Source organism: Oryctolagus cuniculus, chromosome 10, assembly GCF_051225735.1.
Source record: "Oryctolagus cuniculus isolate XC-2025 breed Fujian yellow rabbit chromosome 10, ASM5122573v1, whole genome shotgun sequence".
Taxonomy (NCBI): domain Eukaryota; kingdom Metazoa; phylum Chordata; class Mammalia; order Lagomorpha; family Leporidae; genus Oryctolagus; species Oryctolagus cuniculus.
The window spans coordinates 56832907-56850484 of record NC_142876.1 but is presented as its reverse complement, the minus strand read 5'-3'; the positions used below and the strand labels follow the sequence as shown (position 1 = coordinate 56850484).

Sequence of the window (17578 nt, the reverse complement as noted above, 5' to 3'; positions counted from 1 at the left end):
TATTAAGACTGTATAGCAAAGGCACCTTTCTATCTTCCAAAGCTGTTTAGTGTACAAATAATCCTGGAAAAGATAGCTTTGAACAAAGGCTGTCATAGACTCTGCTCCCAACATGTGTAGAAATGCAAGAGATCTACAGAAATATTTTTCTGATAAGACCAATTTTTTAATTTGAATTATAGTCACAATGTAGTAGAGCCCAGATGAGGGTTTACCTTTTAAAGATACATTTTAATGTAGTCATGGGATTTAACTACATTTGTATACAACCAGGGACTAATTTGTAGTATGCTTTGTATTCACTTCAGCCATGAGAAAACACCATAGCAGTCATCATTATAGGTATCCATCCATAAATTACTTTTATTTCTCATTAAATGAGCACAGAGTCATTAGCATATTAATAACAGATATGTTTATTATTACATATCCATCAGTGCGGTTCTCAATACCACTTGAAACATGCATATCATCCTAGAGACGATCAGTTTTCCAGTGCTTTTTATTTGATACACATTACTGCAAAGCCATTATAAATTACTGAGGAGGTATTTGGTTAAAAAAATAAACAATAAATCATACTGCCAATACAAATCAACTCTTGTTACTGGACAAGAGTTTTAATAGTATTTATCTGGTAATTCCTATGTTAACTGGAAAACATCACAATGTGTTACCATAATTTTCTTTTCATATTGGTGCAACCTTCTCTATTTTTGCAGATAGTTTTATAAAGTTATTTAACATTGTAGCAGGTAGTCTGATACAAAGATTGTACTTAATTTATCAAAGACCAACAAACCTCTAAATATTTTAAATTAAACCAATTATCAATGAAAAAACCACTGACACATGTAACCTTTTGAACATGTTTTTTGAAATTCCTATATTTACTCATGGCAGTAAAATAATTTTCTCAAATTAAGGCACTAAAAGGGCAATTCAACTCCCATTGAAAGTGTTCTAAGAATAATTTACATTTCAAACAGTGCATACATTTTTTATATGTTTGTTAACTTAATGTCTTTATCACTTAAAACCACAAGGAAATAACATTATACAATTACAGAAATGATGTACCCCACAAAATGCTTTGAAACTTGGTTCTTTTGTACAGTTAGTTCCTAATGTCTCTAGTAGTAACATAACTCAATATGGCTTGGCAAAATGCATAGATTAAATGTAATTCTCTTGTCTTCTCCCATTCCCCAATCTACAAACTTGCTGAAACATATACAGTATTTTATAAAGCATAATGTAGGATATTTAATTTCTCATCAAGTCCACCATGGGCAATCAACAATAAGGCTTTTAAATTCTACAGTGAGGGCACTGAAGTTCAAGTGATTTCACTGCCTTCTTAAAATAGTTTCATAAAGTCTTACAAGAGCACAAAAACTTAAGTCATTAAAAAAAACTTTCAGTTTGTCTCATTTTGAGATATTTTCTTTACTCCTTCCATGAGCTGATCTTGATAGTGACGGCCATTCCACTTGAAAGTGAAAGTCCCTTCCTCTCACTCATTTGAGGAAAACTGTTCTATCACGATTGACAGGCGTTTTCTTGGAAATTAAAAAAGGCAGCACCTTTTTTAAAAAAATACATCTAGCTAAGCTTTCCCCCAATTGTACTTGCATTACATAGTAATAATTAATCTACTCTACCTGTAGCAAACCTGCAATAAAAAAAAAAAATCCCTCAGTGTGCTTTTGTGCCAAAGCAAGGACAGAGTAACAGCAATCGTAACCCGGAAGCCTGTGATATTTGTGTCAAAGAAACAGCCTGTCTGCTCTGCATGGTTAAAGAAGCCTGGTTTATCAGGTAGCATTCCACATGATTCCATGAAGCAGTAGGTCACATGGTTAACTGTTGGGGGGGGGGGAGAAAAAACCATAATTAAGAAATGTACTCAGTTTAAAATTACAGGAGACAAAATTGCAGGTAAAGGGAAATACATATTACCTTCACATAAAATAATTAACAATTACACAAAATTTAGAAAACAGGGAAAAGAAAAATACATTAAGTTTTATTTCTTTTTGTTTCTACTCTTTTTCAAACACATTACTCAGCCAAAGCCAGGTAAAGGCTGAACTAGCATTGTACAGAATTTAGTAGGAAGGAAGTAATAATAATACTTAATATGTAGTAATAATAATAATAATAATGGAATGGCATGGCAGCTGAAGAATACAGAGGAAGGAGAGGCTGAAGACATTTCAAAGAATTAGACTTGGTTACTAACAATAGGAGGCAAGAAAAGGGATTTGTGGCTGTGGTGTAGAAGGTAAAGACACTGCCTGCAGTGCTGGCATCCTGTATGGGCGCTGGTTCGAGACCTGGCTGCTTCACTTTCAATCCAGCTCTCTCCTATGGCCTGGGAAAGCAGCATAAGATGGCCCAAGTGCTTGGGCCCCTGCACCTGCATATGGGAAACCCAGAGGAAGCTCCTGGATCCTAGCTTCGATCGGCCAGTTGCAGCCATTTGGGGAGTGAACCAGCAGATGGAAGATTTTTCTCTCTCTGCCTCTCCTTCTCTCTCTGTGTAACTTTGACTTTCAAATAAATAAATAAATAAATTTTTAAAATAAAATAAAATAAAAAGATGATGATTTTAAGCCTGATTGGAAGATATGAGTGATGCTAACATGCAAATGTTAAGTCTTGACCTACAGATTTAAATGGCCCTCTAAATTTAGGGATATTACTCAAGGGAAAGTTGATATTTCTACCTAGGAGAAAAAAATGTAGGTTTTAGAAGCATCCCATATGGGTGCCGGTTCTAGTTCTGGCTGCTCCTCTTCCAATCCAGCTCTCTGTTATGGCCTGGGAAAGCAGTAGCAGATGGTCCAAGGACTTGGGCTCCTGCAACTGCATGGGAGACCTGAAAGAAGGTCCTGGATCCTGGCTGCAGATTGGCACAGCTTTGGCCTTTGTGGCCACATGGAGAGTGAACCAGTGGATGGAAGACCTTTCTCTGTCTCTCCCTCTCACTATCTGTACATCTACCTCTCAAATAAAATATATATATAAAAAAATAGCATTAAATATGTGCCATGTACACAAATCTGAGAATAACATCTGACACAAAACTAAATAAATATAACACAAAACTAAATAAATATCACACTTAATTTATAAAGAACTATAATTACAAGTTATGTATATGAAGACCTAAAAACAAGTGGATGCAATCTATGGCTAAAATCAGATTTTTGAGATTTTAGTAAATGTTATCCCTTCACTTTCACATTTATTTAAAAAGTTTAAAATTTTGATTTTTTACCTAGTTTTTCCAGATGTATTTTTGACCACTTTCCGGAAAGACTGATTTGCAGTGGATCTAGTAGAAAGCGTTCGAGGGGAGGCACGAACAAAACCAGATGGTGGATTCTTAGGGATCTTCTTCACTAAATGAGTTACCCATTTTTTTTGTTCATCCTGAGAGCAGGCTAACAGCAGCATATCTCTTGCTGATGTCACATCATAACTTACTATGTAAGGAAAAGAAAGAACAATTAAAGCCTTATAACATTAAAAAAAACCTATCAGATGCATACATTTTCAAGTTTTTAAAGACTTGCTATCCTTATCTTGAAAAATATTTTTCTCTTTAAATAATCTGAAATTTAAAAAGAAAACACTAGTCCCTACACTAAGAAAAATAAAATCAGAGAGAAAAATGCAGAAGTGAAACAAATTTAAATCTATTTATAGAACATATATCTCTGATCTTAAAATAGCCATGCTCTGCATTTTTTACCCCAAGCTACCTCTGCTGCTCCAGAAGACATTTTGTCTGTAAAAGAAAATAACAGGTAAACATGCAAAGGAAGATACAGGGGAGCTCACCCCTAGAACATCTCTCCAGTTTAAAATAATTTCTTAGAGACATGAACTCTACAAGGGGGTAAGTCTCTTTAAAGGCAGGCCTTGTGGCGAGCAGGTAAAGCCACCACCTACAACACCAGCATCCATACGGATGCCAGTTTGAGTTTTGGCTACTCAACCTCTGATTCAGCTCCCTGCTAATGGCCTGGAAGATGGCTCAAGTGCTGGGGCCCTTGCACCTAAGTAGGAAACCCAGATGAAGCTCCTAGCTTTGGCATGGCTCAGCTCTAGCTGTTGTGACCATCTATGGAGTGGACCAGCAGATGGAAGATCTTTGCCTCTCCTCCTCTCTCTGTAACTCTGTCTTTCAAATAAAATAAAATAAATCTTAGAAAAAAAAAAAAAAAAAAAAAAAAAAACCAACAGGCCGGTGCTGAGGCTCACTAGGCTAATGCTCTGCCTGCGGCACTGGCACCCCAGGTTCTAGTCCCGGTTGCTCCTCCTCCAGTCCAGCTCTCTGCTGTGGCCTGGGAATGCAGTGGAGGATGACCCAAGTGCTTGGGCCCTGCACCCGCATGGGACACCAGGAGGAAGCACCTGGCTCCTGGCTTCAGATTGGCGCAGCGCCGGCTGTAGCTTGTCGGCCGTAGCGGCCATTTGGGGGTGGTGGTGAATCAACGGGAGGAGGATCTTTCTCTCTGTCTGTCTGTCTCTCTCACTGTCTAACTCTGCCTGTCAAAAACAAAAAACAAAAAACAAACAAACAAAAAAAAAAACACACACACACAAAATTGAAAAAAAACAAAAAAACAAAAAAAACAAAAACAAAAAAGTGGAGGAGCAGCCAGGTCTCCAACTGGTGCTCAGATGGGATGCTGGCACTGTGGCGTAGCGGGTTATCTGTCACTTGCAGTGCCAGCATCCCATCTGAGCACCAGTTGGAGCCCTGCTGCTCCACTTTATTTTTTTTTTTAAAGATTTATTTTATTTTATTTGAAAGAGTTAGAGAGAGAGGTACAGAGAGAGAGAGAGGTCTTCCATCCGCTGCTTCACTCCCCAGATGGCTGCAACGGCCAGAGTTGCACCTATCCGAAGCCAGGAGCTTCTTCCGGGTCTCCCATGTGGGTGCAGGGGCCCAAGTCCTTGGGCCATCTTCTACTATTTTCCTAGGCCATAACAGAGAGCTGGATCAGAAGAGGAGCAGCCGGGATCAGAACCGGTGCCCATGTGGGATGCTGGCGCTTCCGGCCAGGGCTTTAATCCGCTGTGCCACAGCGCCAGCCCCTGTTCCACTTCTGATCCAGCTCTCTGCTATGGCCTGGGAAAAGAAGGGGAAGATGGCCCAAGTGCTTGGGCCTCTGCACCCTGGTGGGAGACAGGGAAGAAACTCCTGGTTCCTGGCTCAGATCTGCCCAGCTTCAGCTATTGCAGACATTTGGGGAGTGAACCAGAGGATGGAAGATCTCTCTCTGCCTCTATCTCTCTGTAACGCTGCCTTTCAAATAAATAAATAAATCTTTAAAAGAAAAATTGCTTCTTATAATCTAACCTCTTTTCACCTTTATACTATTAGAAATCACTATACTTGAAGTTATTTCACTGGAATTTAAAACTAATTTTTTACAGTTTTTATTTAATGAATGCATCTTTCATAGGTACAACTTTAGGAATATAATGATTCTTTCCCCCATACCCGCCCTCTCACCCTGAGTCCCGTCCCACCTCTACCCCCTCTCCCATCCCACCTCCACTACCTCTCCAATCCCATTCTTCATTATGGTTCATTTTTAGTTTCACTTTATATACAGAGGACAAACTCTATGCTAAGTAAAGATTTCAACAGTAAAACTGAATTTGCTATAGGCTGTAAAAGTAATTATTACCTTACCTTTACATGGCGAGATTAAGTCCTCTTTCTTGTCTAAGTGATCTCTGTGGCACTTAACATGGCATCTTCGACATTCTAGGGCAGGGGGTGGCTTAAAGACATGCCAGAGAGGTTTGGCACAGGCCTCACAGTTGGCGGGAAAGTGGTACAGTGTAGGAATGAATTCATGGCCTTTGTGATTCTGGAAATTGGTTTTTTCAGCTTGTTGTACTGGTTCTACCTCTACATCTTTTCTACATTCGCCTTCATTTGCATACAGTATCTACATTCAGGAATGGTGAAAGGAAGAAGATGAAAAAAGATCTTAATGTGTACATACAAGTTCCAAATGTATAAAACCATGGGTATATTTTTCATTTACTTCACAAAAACACTCAGGATTTAGGTAAAATCCTTTATAATTTCAATTTTTACCTGGAATATTTTAGGAATTTCTTCAGTCTCAGCTCTGTATACATCTCCTTGAGTTACAGGTCGAACATGAAACAATTTACTATAATGAAAATAAACATGATATTGACCATTATAAAAATTCATTATACTCATTTATAGCAAAAGACATTTTCCTGAAGAAAACATACATGTGGCAAATAAGCACATGGAAGCACATCAGTCAATACTGCAAATTTTAATAATACAAATTTTAACCACAATAAATATCATCATACATCTATCAGAATTTTAAAAATAAAAAATAGTATTAACACCAAACACTTAAGAGAACGCAGAGACTATGTTTCTGTGTGGGAGCAAACTGTTGAAATCCTTACTTAATGTATACTAAGCTGATCTTCTGTATATTAAGATAATCGAAAATGAATCTTGATGTGAATGGAAGGGGAGAGGGAGTGGGAAAGGGGAGGGTTGCGGGTGGGAGGGACGGTATGGGGGGGAAGCCATTGTAATCCATAAGTCGTACTTTGGAAATTTATATTCATTAAATAGAAGTTAAAAAAAAAAAAAGAGAACGCAGAGAAGCTCTAGATCACTCACACATGGCTGCTGGAAATGTAAACTGGAGCTGCACTCTGAAAATGAGTGCAGTAATTTATTATAAATCTAAATGAAATCTATACTTACAATATGACCCAGAAATTGCACTCTTGGGTCTTTATTCTGGGAAATGAAAATCATGTCTATACAAAACCCTGTACTGGAAAGTTCATAGCAGCTCTACTCATAATAGCCCCAAACTAAAAACAATCCAAATGAAATGGTTAGTCAAGCTGTGGGAGAGTGAAACTATGAAAAACTTCTCAACAGTATTAAGAAATCAATTACAATTTGGATTGAGCTCAAGATTATGCTGAGTAAAAAAGAGCTGATCACAGCTGGCGCCACGGCTCACTTGGCTAATCCTCCGCCTGCGGTGCCGGCACCCCAGGATCTAGTCCCGGTCGGGGCACTGGATTCTGTCCCAGTTGCTCCTCTTCCAGTCCAGTTCTCTGCTGTGGCCCGGGGAGGCAGTGGCAGATGGCCCAAGTGCTTGGGCCCTGCACCTGCATGGGAGACCAGGAGAAGCACCTGGCTCCTGGCTTCGGATCAGCACAGTGCCGGCCGTAGCAGCCATTTGCGGGGTGAACCAACAGAAGGAAGACCTTTCTCTCTGTCTCTCTCACTGTCTAACTCTGCCTGTCCAAAAAAAAAAAAAAAAAAAAAAAGAGCTGATCACAAAAGATAATACATACTTTGATTCTATTTATCTAATATCTTTGAAATGACAAAATTGTAAAGATGGAGAACAGATTAATGTTGCCAGGGATTAGATATGAGTGATTGGAGAACTGAAGCCACCTTTGACTATAAAAGAGCAACACAGGGATCCTTAAGATGTACTTTTTCTGTACTGTGACTGTGATGGTGGCCATATGAATCTACATATGTGATAAAGGCATATAGACTGGAACAATAAAGAAGTAAAACTATCATTATTTGAAGACATCATAATGGGACTAATAAAAAACTCTATAAAATTAATAGGTTCATAGCAAATTAAGTGTTTTAACAGATACTCATATAGGAAGAAAAAAGCCCTAACTAACCATTAACTGTTATCAAACACAAAAATTTATTTGAAATCATTCATAACTTAAATGTAAAGCATAGAACAATAAAGCTCCTAGAAGAAACAAAGAATACCTTCACAAACTGTGGGCAAGCAAAAATTTTTGGACAAACTAAAAAAGGCATTAACCACTTAAAAATTTGATACATTGATCTTCATTCAAAGGCACCACTAAGAAAATGACTAGGAAAGCCACAGATTGGAAAATATTTGCATTATATTTACAATTTTTTTTTAATTTGAGGGCAGAAAGAGAAAAAGTGAGCTCCCATCTGCTGGTTTACTCCCCAAATGCCTGCAACAGCCAGGACTGGGCTGAGAACAAAGTCAAGAGCTGCGAACTTAATCCTGGTTTCTCATGTGAGTGGCAGGATCCAACTACATGAGACTTCACTACTGTCCACATCAAGGTCTGCATTAGCAGGAAGCCAGAGTCAGAAGCCAGAGGTATATCTTGAACTCAGAGATTCAGAAATGAGACGTTGGCATCTTAACCACCAGGCCCAATGCCTGTACCATTCATTTCCTTTTTTTTAAATTTATTTTTATCTATTTATTTATTTATTTATTTATTGACAGGCAGAGTGGACAGTGAGAGAGAGAGAGAGACAGAGAAAGGTCTTTCTTTTTCTGTTGGTTCACCCCCTAATAGCTGCTGTGGCCGGCACGCTGCGGCCAGCACACCACAGCCAGCACACTGCGCCAATCCGAAACCAGGAGCCAGGTGCTTCCCCTGGTCTCCCATGCAGGTGCAGGGCCCAAGCACTTGGGCCATACTCCACTGCCTTCCCAGGCCACAGCAGAGAGCTTGCCTGGAAGAGGAGCAACTGGGACAGAATCCGGCGCTCCGACCGGGACTAGAACCCAGTGTGCCGGCGCCACAGGGGGAGGATTAGCCTATGGAGCCGCGGCACTGGCCTGTACTATGCATTTCTAACATAGGATTCTTACCTAGAATATATGTAACTCTTATAAACTAATATCAGAAAGATAGACAACATTATTTTAAATATGGGCAAAAGATTCAAATACACATCAGAAAAAATGTAATAATGGCCAACAAACACATGAAAAGATTCTTGACATCATTAATCATGAGAAAAAGGCAGGTTATGAAATAGCATTTCACATTCACTGGACTAGCTAAAATAGAAGACCAACAATAATCAAATGGAGAAGATGTAGAACAACTGAAAATCATAGACTACTGGTGAAAATAAAACAGTGCAACCATTTGTTGAGAACAGTTCGGTAGATTTTTGTTTGTTTGTTTGTTTGTTTGACAGGCAGAGTGGACAGTGAGAGAGAGACAGACAGACAGGGAGAAAGGTCTTCCTTTTGCTGTTGGTTCACCCGCCAATGGCAGCCGTGGCCGGCGCACCGCGCAGACCCGAAGCCAGGAGCCAAGTGCTTCTCCTGGTCTCCATGCAGGTGCAGGACCCAAGCACTTGGGCCATCCTCCACTGCACTCCTGAGCCACAGCAGAGAGCTGGCCTGGAAGAGGGGCAACCGGGACAGAATCCGATGCCCCGACGAGGACTAGAACCTGGGGTGCCGGCGCCGCAGGCAGAGGATTAGCCTATTGAGCCGCGGCACCGGCCTGAGAACGGTTTGGTAGATTTTTAAACAGTTACACACACATCTACTTGATAACCCAGGACTCTACACCTAGGTATTTATGCATTAGAAATTAGATGGTTAATTCAACAAAAAGAACATTCACAGCAGTCTCATTTACAAAAGCCCCAAATGTCAACCAAAAAAAGAATGGATAAATAAACTGTGCTGTATTTATTCAATGGACTACCACTCAGTAATAAAAAGAAATCAATACACGCAGCACTACAGAAGAATCTCAAAAACACCAGGCTAAGTGAAAGAAACCAGGCACAAAAGTACACAAATGTAATTCCATTGATATGAAGCTCTAGAAAAGGCAAAAACTAATCTCAGTGACAGAAATCAGATCAGTGTCATTTTCTTCCCTTGGAAATCGGTATAGATGAGCTTTTTATGGTGATAGTTAATGTATTTTATACTGGGTGGTGATTTATAAGGATCTTTAAAATTGTCAAAAATGATTGAACTGAATAAATTAAATAGTAATAAAAAGGGAGAAACCCTAAACGATCTAAATTAAACTTAGTTGAAAGACAATGCCTTTCATATTAATGTTTATGTATTATTCCACTTAAGCTGATCATTTAAATTTTCACACCTAATTTTTTTCTTTTTAATTAGAAACAGTAGTAAAGTTTGGCCTATTGGTTAAGACAACACTGAAGATGCCCACAACCTGCAGTGGAGGACCTGGGTTCAAGTCCTGGCTCTGGCTCCCAGTTCAGCTTCCTACTATTGTAGACCCTGGGAGGCAGCAATAACTTGATGGCTCAAATGACAGGGTTCCTGACATCCATGTAGGAGACTTGTATTTAGTTCCCGGCTCCCAGCTTCAGCCTGGCAGTTCTGGCTGCTGTGGGCTTTTGAGGAGCGAACTAGTGGATGGCAGCTCTCTATTTGTCTATCTGGCTCTCAAATAATAATGATAATACGAAAGGTGAGGAGAGGTGGGCTCCAAAAATCAATACTCTTTTAGTACTTGATTCAGTTCATTTTGCATTCTAACTACAACCCACTCCACAAGTATTTAAAGGAATGGCAATACTTAACTTTAAGTTTGTATTTCTGTTGAGTAGCAGTTAACTACACTTTACTTGCAATTTCTATTTTGTTGCATGTTTTACCTTTTCTACTGGTAGTCTGCAAGCTTCTTAAATATGGAACTTACTCATCTTTATTCATACTACAACATCTATGGTAACACAGGCAATGTTTTAGAATGAACAAGAAAAAATATACACTTTTCATGGGCCCTTTGAAAATTTACACTACCGACAAAGAACAAGTATCTTTATTTACATTTCCTCTTAACAATGACTATAGAATCCTACAATTTGAGATGATCTCTGAACCCCAAAACCCCTAAACACTTTAGACATTTGTCTTCTGGGTACATGGATCAGGTATACAATGTTTCCACCTCACATCCTAAGGTAAGACTTAATATAACATTAATATTTAAGTTTGCTAAGAAAAACAGAAAAGTAAATAACACTGTTTAAACAAATCAAAATATAACCTAAACTGTAAGTCTGAACATAATTGATCATCACAAGTGAACATCCAATTGACCTAAAATTCAAAGGCAACTTACTCTATGTCCAGTACCATAGAAGGATTAGATTGTTCCTTATCTTGTTCATCGTTATAGAACAAAATTTTTTTGCTGCTTACCACAACATACTGAAATGAGAAAAAAGGAAAAGAGTTACTAAGAGCAACATTAAATTGGCTTAAAGTGATAAGCATAATATTTGTCATTTATGTCTAGATTATGTAATATTAGTTTAAAATCAGTGCTAATATAACAGGCAATACAATCTTTATGCATCAATGTAAAATATAAAGTATCAGAAAAAAAGTTAAGCACATGGTACCTGTTTTTTCCAGCCATATCGCTTAATATTTCCTCTATTTGGAACAGAAAGCCAACCTTCAATTCTTGACTCTGGGAAAAAAAGGATACATAACAGTGAGTCTTAAATTCCAACACAAAGAAAAACTATTACAAGTTATCTGACAGCATGCAGCAACAGGCAACTGAACACAAATAAATGAATAAATGCTGCATTTGCTCTTCCATGCTTCAATCACACAAATCAACTTTAATGGCCATTCAAATATTGCACAAAAAATGCCAAGCCACTTTTCCCATTAAATGAACATTTAGTACTCAATTTAAAAAGTATGAAGTAACAGTATTCTTTAAGAGCCAGGCAAGACTAGAATGGATTGCAGCTTAAATGGGATATGATATAGAAGACTTTAAATATAATTTAACATTCATATAAAAATACTTAGCCAAAAAAAGGAAAAAAAAATTATGCAGCAAGTATAACAATTCAGAGCCATGATTTACAACAAGAAGGAGCAAGCAAAAGTACAGAAGTATCCTATTACTCACAGAAGACAAGAATAGAAGATAAATAAATAAGGAATGCAGGCAGAATCAACTAGATATAAAGAATAAAAGACAAGCATTTTATTTGTTTTCTTAGCACAACATTCTGATAAACTTTTTGGTAAAATACCCAAAATGATTATAATAAAATTGTCCAAATTTGATTGGGAGGGTGTTTAATTTCTATTGCTAAGTCCAATTACAATTTTTTTCCCAAATAATGACAGGTGGAGTCATTTAAGTCAGTAATCGCATAATTTAACAAACAGTAAAGGAAAACAGAATTCAATTGGTCAACTGCTAATGTTTCAATCAGTTTGTACATACCAGAATTTATGTGATTAGCTTAAGGCATTTTATAATAATCATCTTTATTTTTTAAGTGTAACTAACTTATAAATATCTGAAGGATAAAGATGATTCCATTAGAAATGATTATTTTATATGAAATTAGAGATAAAAATTCAATTTCTACATCTTATTATACTGAAATGCAAATGAATAGGGAAGTAATCAATTTAAAAGAATAAGGTTATAACGTGACAGATTAACTCAAACCATAATCCTGGTATATAATCCTTCAACACATAATTTAAAAGCTATAAAGCTGAATCTTACAGTAACAACAGTAAGTAACATTACTTGCCAAATGCTTCATAAGTAATATCTGACATATAACCTTGTATATATAATATCATAAATACAGGCTATTAGATTCCTAGGAATATAGAATAGATACTACTTTCATACTCCACTTCCAAATGAAGAGATTAAGGTATAGTAAGGTGAACTAATTTGCTAAAGGCTACTCATATCAGTACCTGTCAAAGCTCTAGAGTTCAAACCACACATTTTAATTTCTGAGTTTATTTTTCTAGAGTACAACACCATTCTTTCTCAAAATGCAGTCAACTGAACTAAGTAATAATCCTCTTGCTCTAATTTCCACTGTGTACTTAAAGCCTCCACACCTTTGCTTATGCTATTCCTCTTCATATAAATTATGGCAATTGCATTTAATGTTTGTTTATTTTCATCTACTTGAAAGGCAGAGCAACACAGTTATTTATACACACACACACACACACACACACACAGGAGGGGTAGAGAGAGAGAGGATCTTCCACGCACTGGTCCATTCCCTAAATGTACAGCAACAGTCAGAGCTAGGCCACACTGAACATAGGAGCCTGGAACTCAATCTGGGTCTTCCATGTGGGTGGCAGAAGCCCAATCACTTGAGCCATCATCTTTTGCCTCCCCAGATGCACTAGTAGGAAGCCAAATTACAAGCAGAGCAGACAGGACTCAAACTCGCACTCTGATGTGAGATGCAGACAAAGCAAGCAGTAGTTTAATCTGCTGTGTCAATGCCCACCTCACAGTTGCTGAAGTAGAGGAAATAATGAGATTATCAGTTCAAGATCATCTCTCATTTCTCCCAACTTCTTTAAAATTGTTGCTATTTAGTTCACCACTAAATGTTTTGTTTCCTTAGATAGTTTCTTGTTAAGTTTTGAGGAGAGCACAGACCTAATCCTAGTATTTGTTTTATATAACTTATGACATCTGACAGAGAAGATGCTTATTAAATAACATGCAGAAGGCTGATACTGTGTCTTGATCATTCATAAACATTTATCTTTTTAAGATTTATTTACTCATTTGAAAGAGTTACGGAGAGAGGGAAAGGGAGGGAGGGGGTAGAGGGAGGGAGGGAAGGAGGGAGAGAGAGAATCGTCCATCCACTGGTTCACTCCCCAAATGGCTGCAATGGCTGTTGATGGGCCAGGCTGAATCCAGGAGCCAGGAACTTATTTTGGGTCTCCCATGTGGGTGAAGGAACCCAAGCATTTGGGCCATCTTCCACTACTTTCCCAGGCACATTAGCAAGGAGCTGGATTGGAAGGGGAGCAGCCAGTTCTAAAACCGGTGCCTATATGGTATGTTGGCATCTCAGGCAGGGACTTTACCAGCTACTCTACAATGCTGGCCCCACAAATATTTATCTTTCAAAAGCAAAAAATTTATTGCTAGAACATTTTCCCCTTAGAGTAACAAAAACTACAGGTTTTGTCATAAAGTGTGCTTTGTAAAATACTACAATGAACAGTTAAAATGAAAAGTAGTCTTAATATCTGATGATACAACTAAGATTGTTTAATATTAGTAATTCCTCACTGGTTCTCCCACTTGGGAGATGTTGTAGCATAGGAGGTAAAGCTGCTGCCTATACGCCACATCCCATATGGGTGCTGGTTCGAGTCCTGGCTGCTCCAATAGAAGATGGCCCAAGTACTTGGGCCCCTGCTACCCATGTGGGAGACCCTGATGAAGCTCCTGGATCATGGCTTCAGCCATGGTCAAGAATTCAGATGGACTGATTATCTCCAAATCATTGATTGAATGATTTGGGCAAAGTCTGAAACTCTCACACACTCAAATGCTTGGAAACACACTAGGAAGTCCGTCATTTACAGGTTTAAGTTACACAGCCTAAGATCAGCATGGATAGGAAAGAGAATAACGCAGATAACTCATGAGAGAATAGGTATTAATTAAGTGCTGATACCAACTGTTTTTCTGAATGCTTTATCTACTATATTCTCTTCAGATATCTAGGTCAACAGTTCCAAAAGAAGGAAAGGAAAAGAATGAGAAGGGAAAGACATCACATAATTAAAAAAAAAATTTAGGCAGTAGGCAAACTATAAACCTAAGGGCAATCTTTATATTTACACAGTATGCTAATCCATGACCAGCCACAGAACCAAAGGGAGAATGAAGGAGACTAAGAACTTCAAAGACATGTAACATTTTTTTTCTCTACCACTTAGTTAATAACAAGATGCCCAATGAGAAGATTTTAGAGGATGAGCTCTAGAGGTACATGATAATTAAACTGTGGTCAGCATTGTGGCACAGTGGGTAAAGTTGTCACCTGAGATACTGGCATCCCATATGGGTGCGGGTTTGAGACCCGGCTGGCTCCACTTTCTGATCAAGTGCCCTGCTAATGCACCTGGGAAAGCAGTAGAGGTTGGCCCAAATGCTTGGACCCCCTTCCACTCACGTGGGTGACCCAGAAGATCCCAGCTCCTGGCTTCAGCATGGCACAGCCCCAGTCATTGTGGCCATTTGGAGAGCAAACTAGGGAATGGACGACCTTTCTCTTTCTCCCCATCCCTGTAACTCTTTCAAATAACAAATCTTAAAAAAAGACAATTAAATTATAATATTTATATAAGATGATGAAATCTAAGAGAAATAGAAGTCATAGTATCAGTTCATCTACCCAATGACTTAAAAAATCATCTCACTGAACTAAATAAGATTCACACTTCAAAGTCAGTTATTTATTTATTTATTTATTTATTTTTTAGATAAACAGTGAGAGAGAGAGACAGAGAGAAAGGTCTTCCTTCCGTTGGTTCACCCCCCAAATGGCCGCTATGGCTGGCACTGCGCCGATCCAAAGCCAGGAGCCAGGTGCTTCCTCCTGATCTCCCATGCGGGTGCAGGCGCCCAAGCACCTGGGCCATCCTCCACTGCCCTCCCGAGCCACAGCAGAGAGCTGGACTAGAAAAGGAGCAACCAGGACTAGAACCTGGTGCCCATTTGGGATACTGGCGCTGCAGGTGGAGGATTAACCAAGTGAGCTATGGTGCCAGCCCCATTATTTTAACTTCTGAGTAAATAATTTATTCAAAACCCTCCTCTTATTAGTCTATAAACTTAAAATAAAATCAATCACTAGTTATTACTCCCAAGAAGTCTTTCAGACACTTAAATGATATGTAACTTTCTCATGTTAAGAAAGAACATCCAAATTCTTAACAAATTTTCCTTAATACAGCTGCAAAGAATTTTATTTGCTGTGGATCATTTTTGAGCATCTAATAAATGATATATTTAACAGACTGCCAATTAACTGGCAAAATATCTGACATAGAGAAAGTAAGCACTGATAAAAATTATCCATTAATTTCTACTTCCAATATGAAAGTCAAGATTCAGCATTCTTGAGATGTCTGTAAAGTTTCAAGAGTAAGAACACACTAACCAGGAAACAGACACTTAATCAGTCTCACTCTACAGCAATGGAGAATGGCTATCAGTATTTTTTTCCCTTTCACTTAATTTGGGCTTTGAAAATCTGAAAAAACAAAATTCCTGAATATATACTAATTTTTAAGTAAAAGAATTAAGCCAGAAGTAGCATTTTAAAATCTCTTTACTAACTGACTCCTAAGTGAATTTATTATGCTAGCATTCTGACATCTAAATTAATTCCTAACCTAAATCTTGAAATGAAATTATCCAATAATTCTTTAGTTTATTCTTCCCGAATAACCCAGGATGGAACACTACCTTCTATTCTAAAGGTCCTACCAACTTATCTCTTCTAAATAGCATTCACCAGTAATGCATGTATCAGTCTCTGAAATGTTTAGCCTAATATAAAGAAAATCAAGGTGCACAAAAAGCACTATTAAAGAAAGTTAAAGAGGAGGGATTAAAAAAAAAAAAAAAAAAAAAACTTGGTCAGGATTTGTAATCAATATTAAACACAATCAATTTCTTTATTCCACAAATAACCTTAGGGTTAATGAAGAGGGAATCCAAACCACAATTTCAGTTCAACAACTTAAAGCATGTAGCCAAATACTTTTTTTTTTTTTTTTGACAGGCAGAGTGGACAGTGAGAGAGAGAGACAGAGAGAGAAAGGTCTTCCTTTTGCTCTTGGTTCACCCTCCAATGGCCGCCGCGGCCGGTGCATCACGCTGATCTGAAGCCAGGAGCCAGGTGCTTCTCCTGGTCTCCCATGCAGGTGCAGGGCCCAAGGACCTGGGCCATCCTCCACTGCCCTCCTGGGCCACAGCAGAGAGCTGGCCTAGAAGAGGGGCAACCGGGACAGAATCCGGAGCCCCGACCGGGACTAGAACCTGGTGTGCCGGCACCACAGGCGGAGGATTAGCCTATTGAGCCGCAGCGCCGGCCGCCAAATACTTCTGAAAACTCATATTCTTACTGATAATTAGGTCTGACTTTTTTTTTTTTTTTTTTTTTAAGATTTATTTTGAAAGACAGCGTTACAGAGAGGCAGAGGCAGAGAGAGTCTTCCATATGATGGTTCACTTCCTAGATGGTCGCAACGGCCGGAGCTGTGCCAATCCGAAGCCAGGAGCCAGGAGCTTCTCCAGGTCTCCCATATGGGTACAGGGGCCCAAGGACTTGGGCCATCTTCCACTGCTTTCCCAGGCCATAGCAGAGAGCTGGATTGGAAGTGGAGCAGCTGGGACTCAAACCGGTGCCCATATGAGATGCCGACACTGCAGGCAGCAGCTTTACCAAATACGCCACAGCACCAGCCCCTAGGTCTAACTTTTAGAAAACTGTTCAAACAATAGCTAAAGCCAGTGGTAAAATCCAAAGTGATCCTCTGACAATGATGTATATCTACAAGTTTTTCAATAAGCAGGTGATTTTGGAGAAGCAAAAATAGGAATACTAAGGAATTTCTTGGTCACTATAATAGAAAATATTCCTCCCTTCCCAGATAACTGATTTAAACTTTTTCTTTGAAGGGGTGTTAGGTGGGGAGGGAGAATGAATGAACTTTTAACCACTGGTTCACTCCCCAAATGCCCACAATAGCCAAGACTGGGCCAGGCCAAAGTCAGGGGGCTGGAACTCAACTCAGAACTCCAAAGTGGGTGACAGGGACCCAAGTACTTTAGTCAGTATTGGCTGTCTCCCAGGATAAGCATT

General features: G+C 38.8%; 1 protein-coding gene across 2 annotated transcripts in view; it reads right to left on the bottom strand.

The window, feature by feature from the left end:
• Positions 1 to 336: 336 nt before the first annotated feature.
• ROCK1 (Rho associated coiled-coil containing protein kinase 1) overlaps positions 337 to 17578 on the bottom strand; it is a 144523-nt gene continuing 127281 nt past the window's right edge. The window contains exons 28-33 of one of the 2 annotated variants that reach the window (XM_051851073.3): positions 11282 to 11352; positions 10999 to 11087; positions 6134 to 6212; positions 5720 to 5981; positions 3287 to 3494; positions 337 to 1866 (exon numbers count right to left, since the gene is read on the bottom strand). In XM_051851073.3, the coding sequence (XP_051707033.1) occupies positions 1863 to 1866; positions 3287 to 3494; positions 5720 to 5981; positions 6134 to 6212; positions 10999 to 11087; positions 11282 to 11352 (713 nt within the window). In that variant the 3' untranslated portion in view covers positions 337 to 1862. 2 annotated transcript variants of the gene reach the window in all.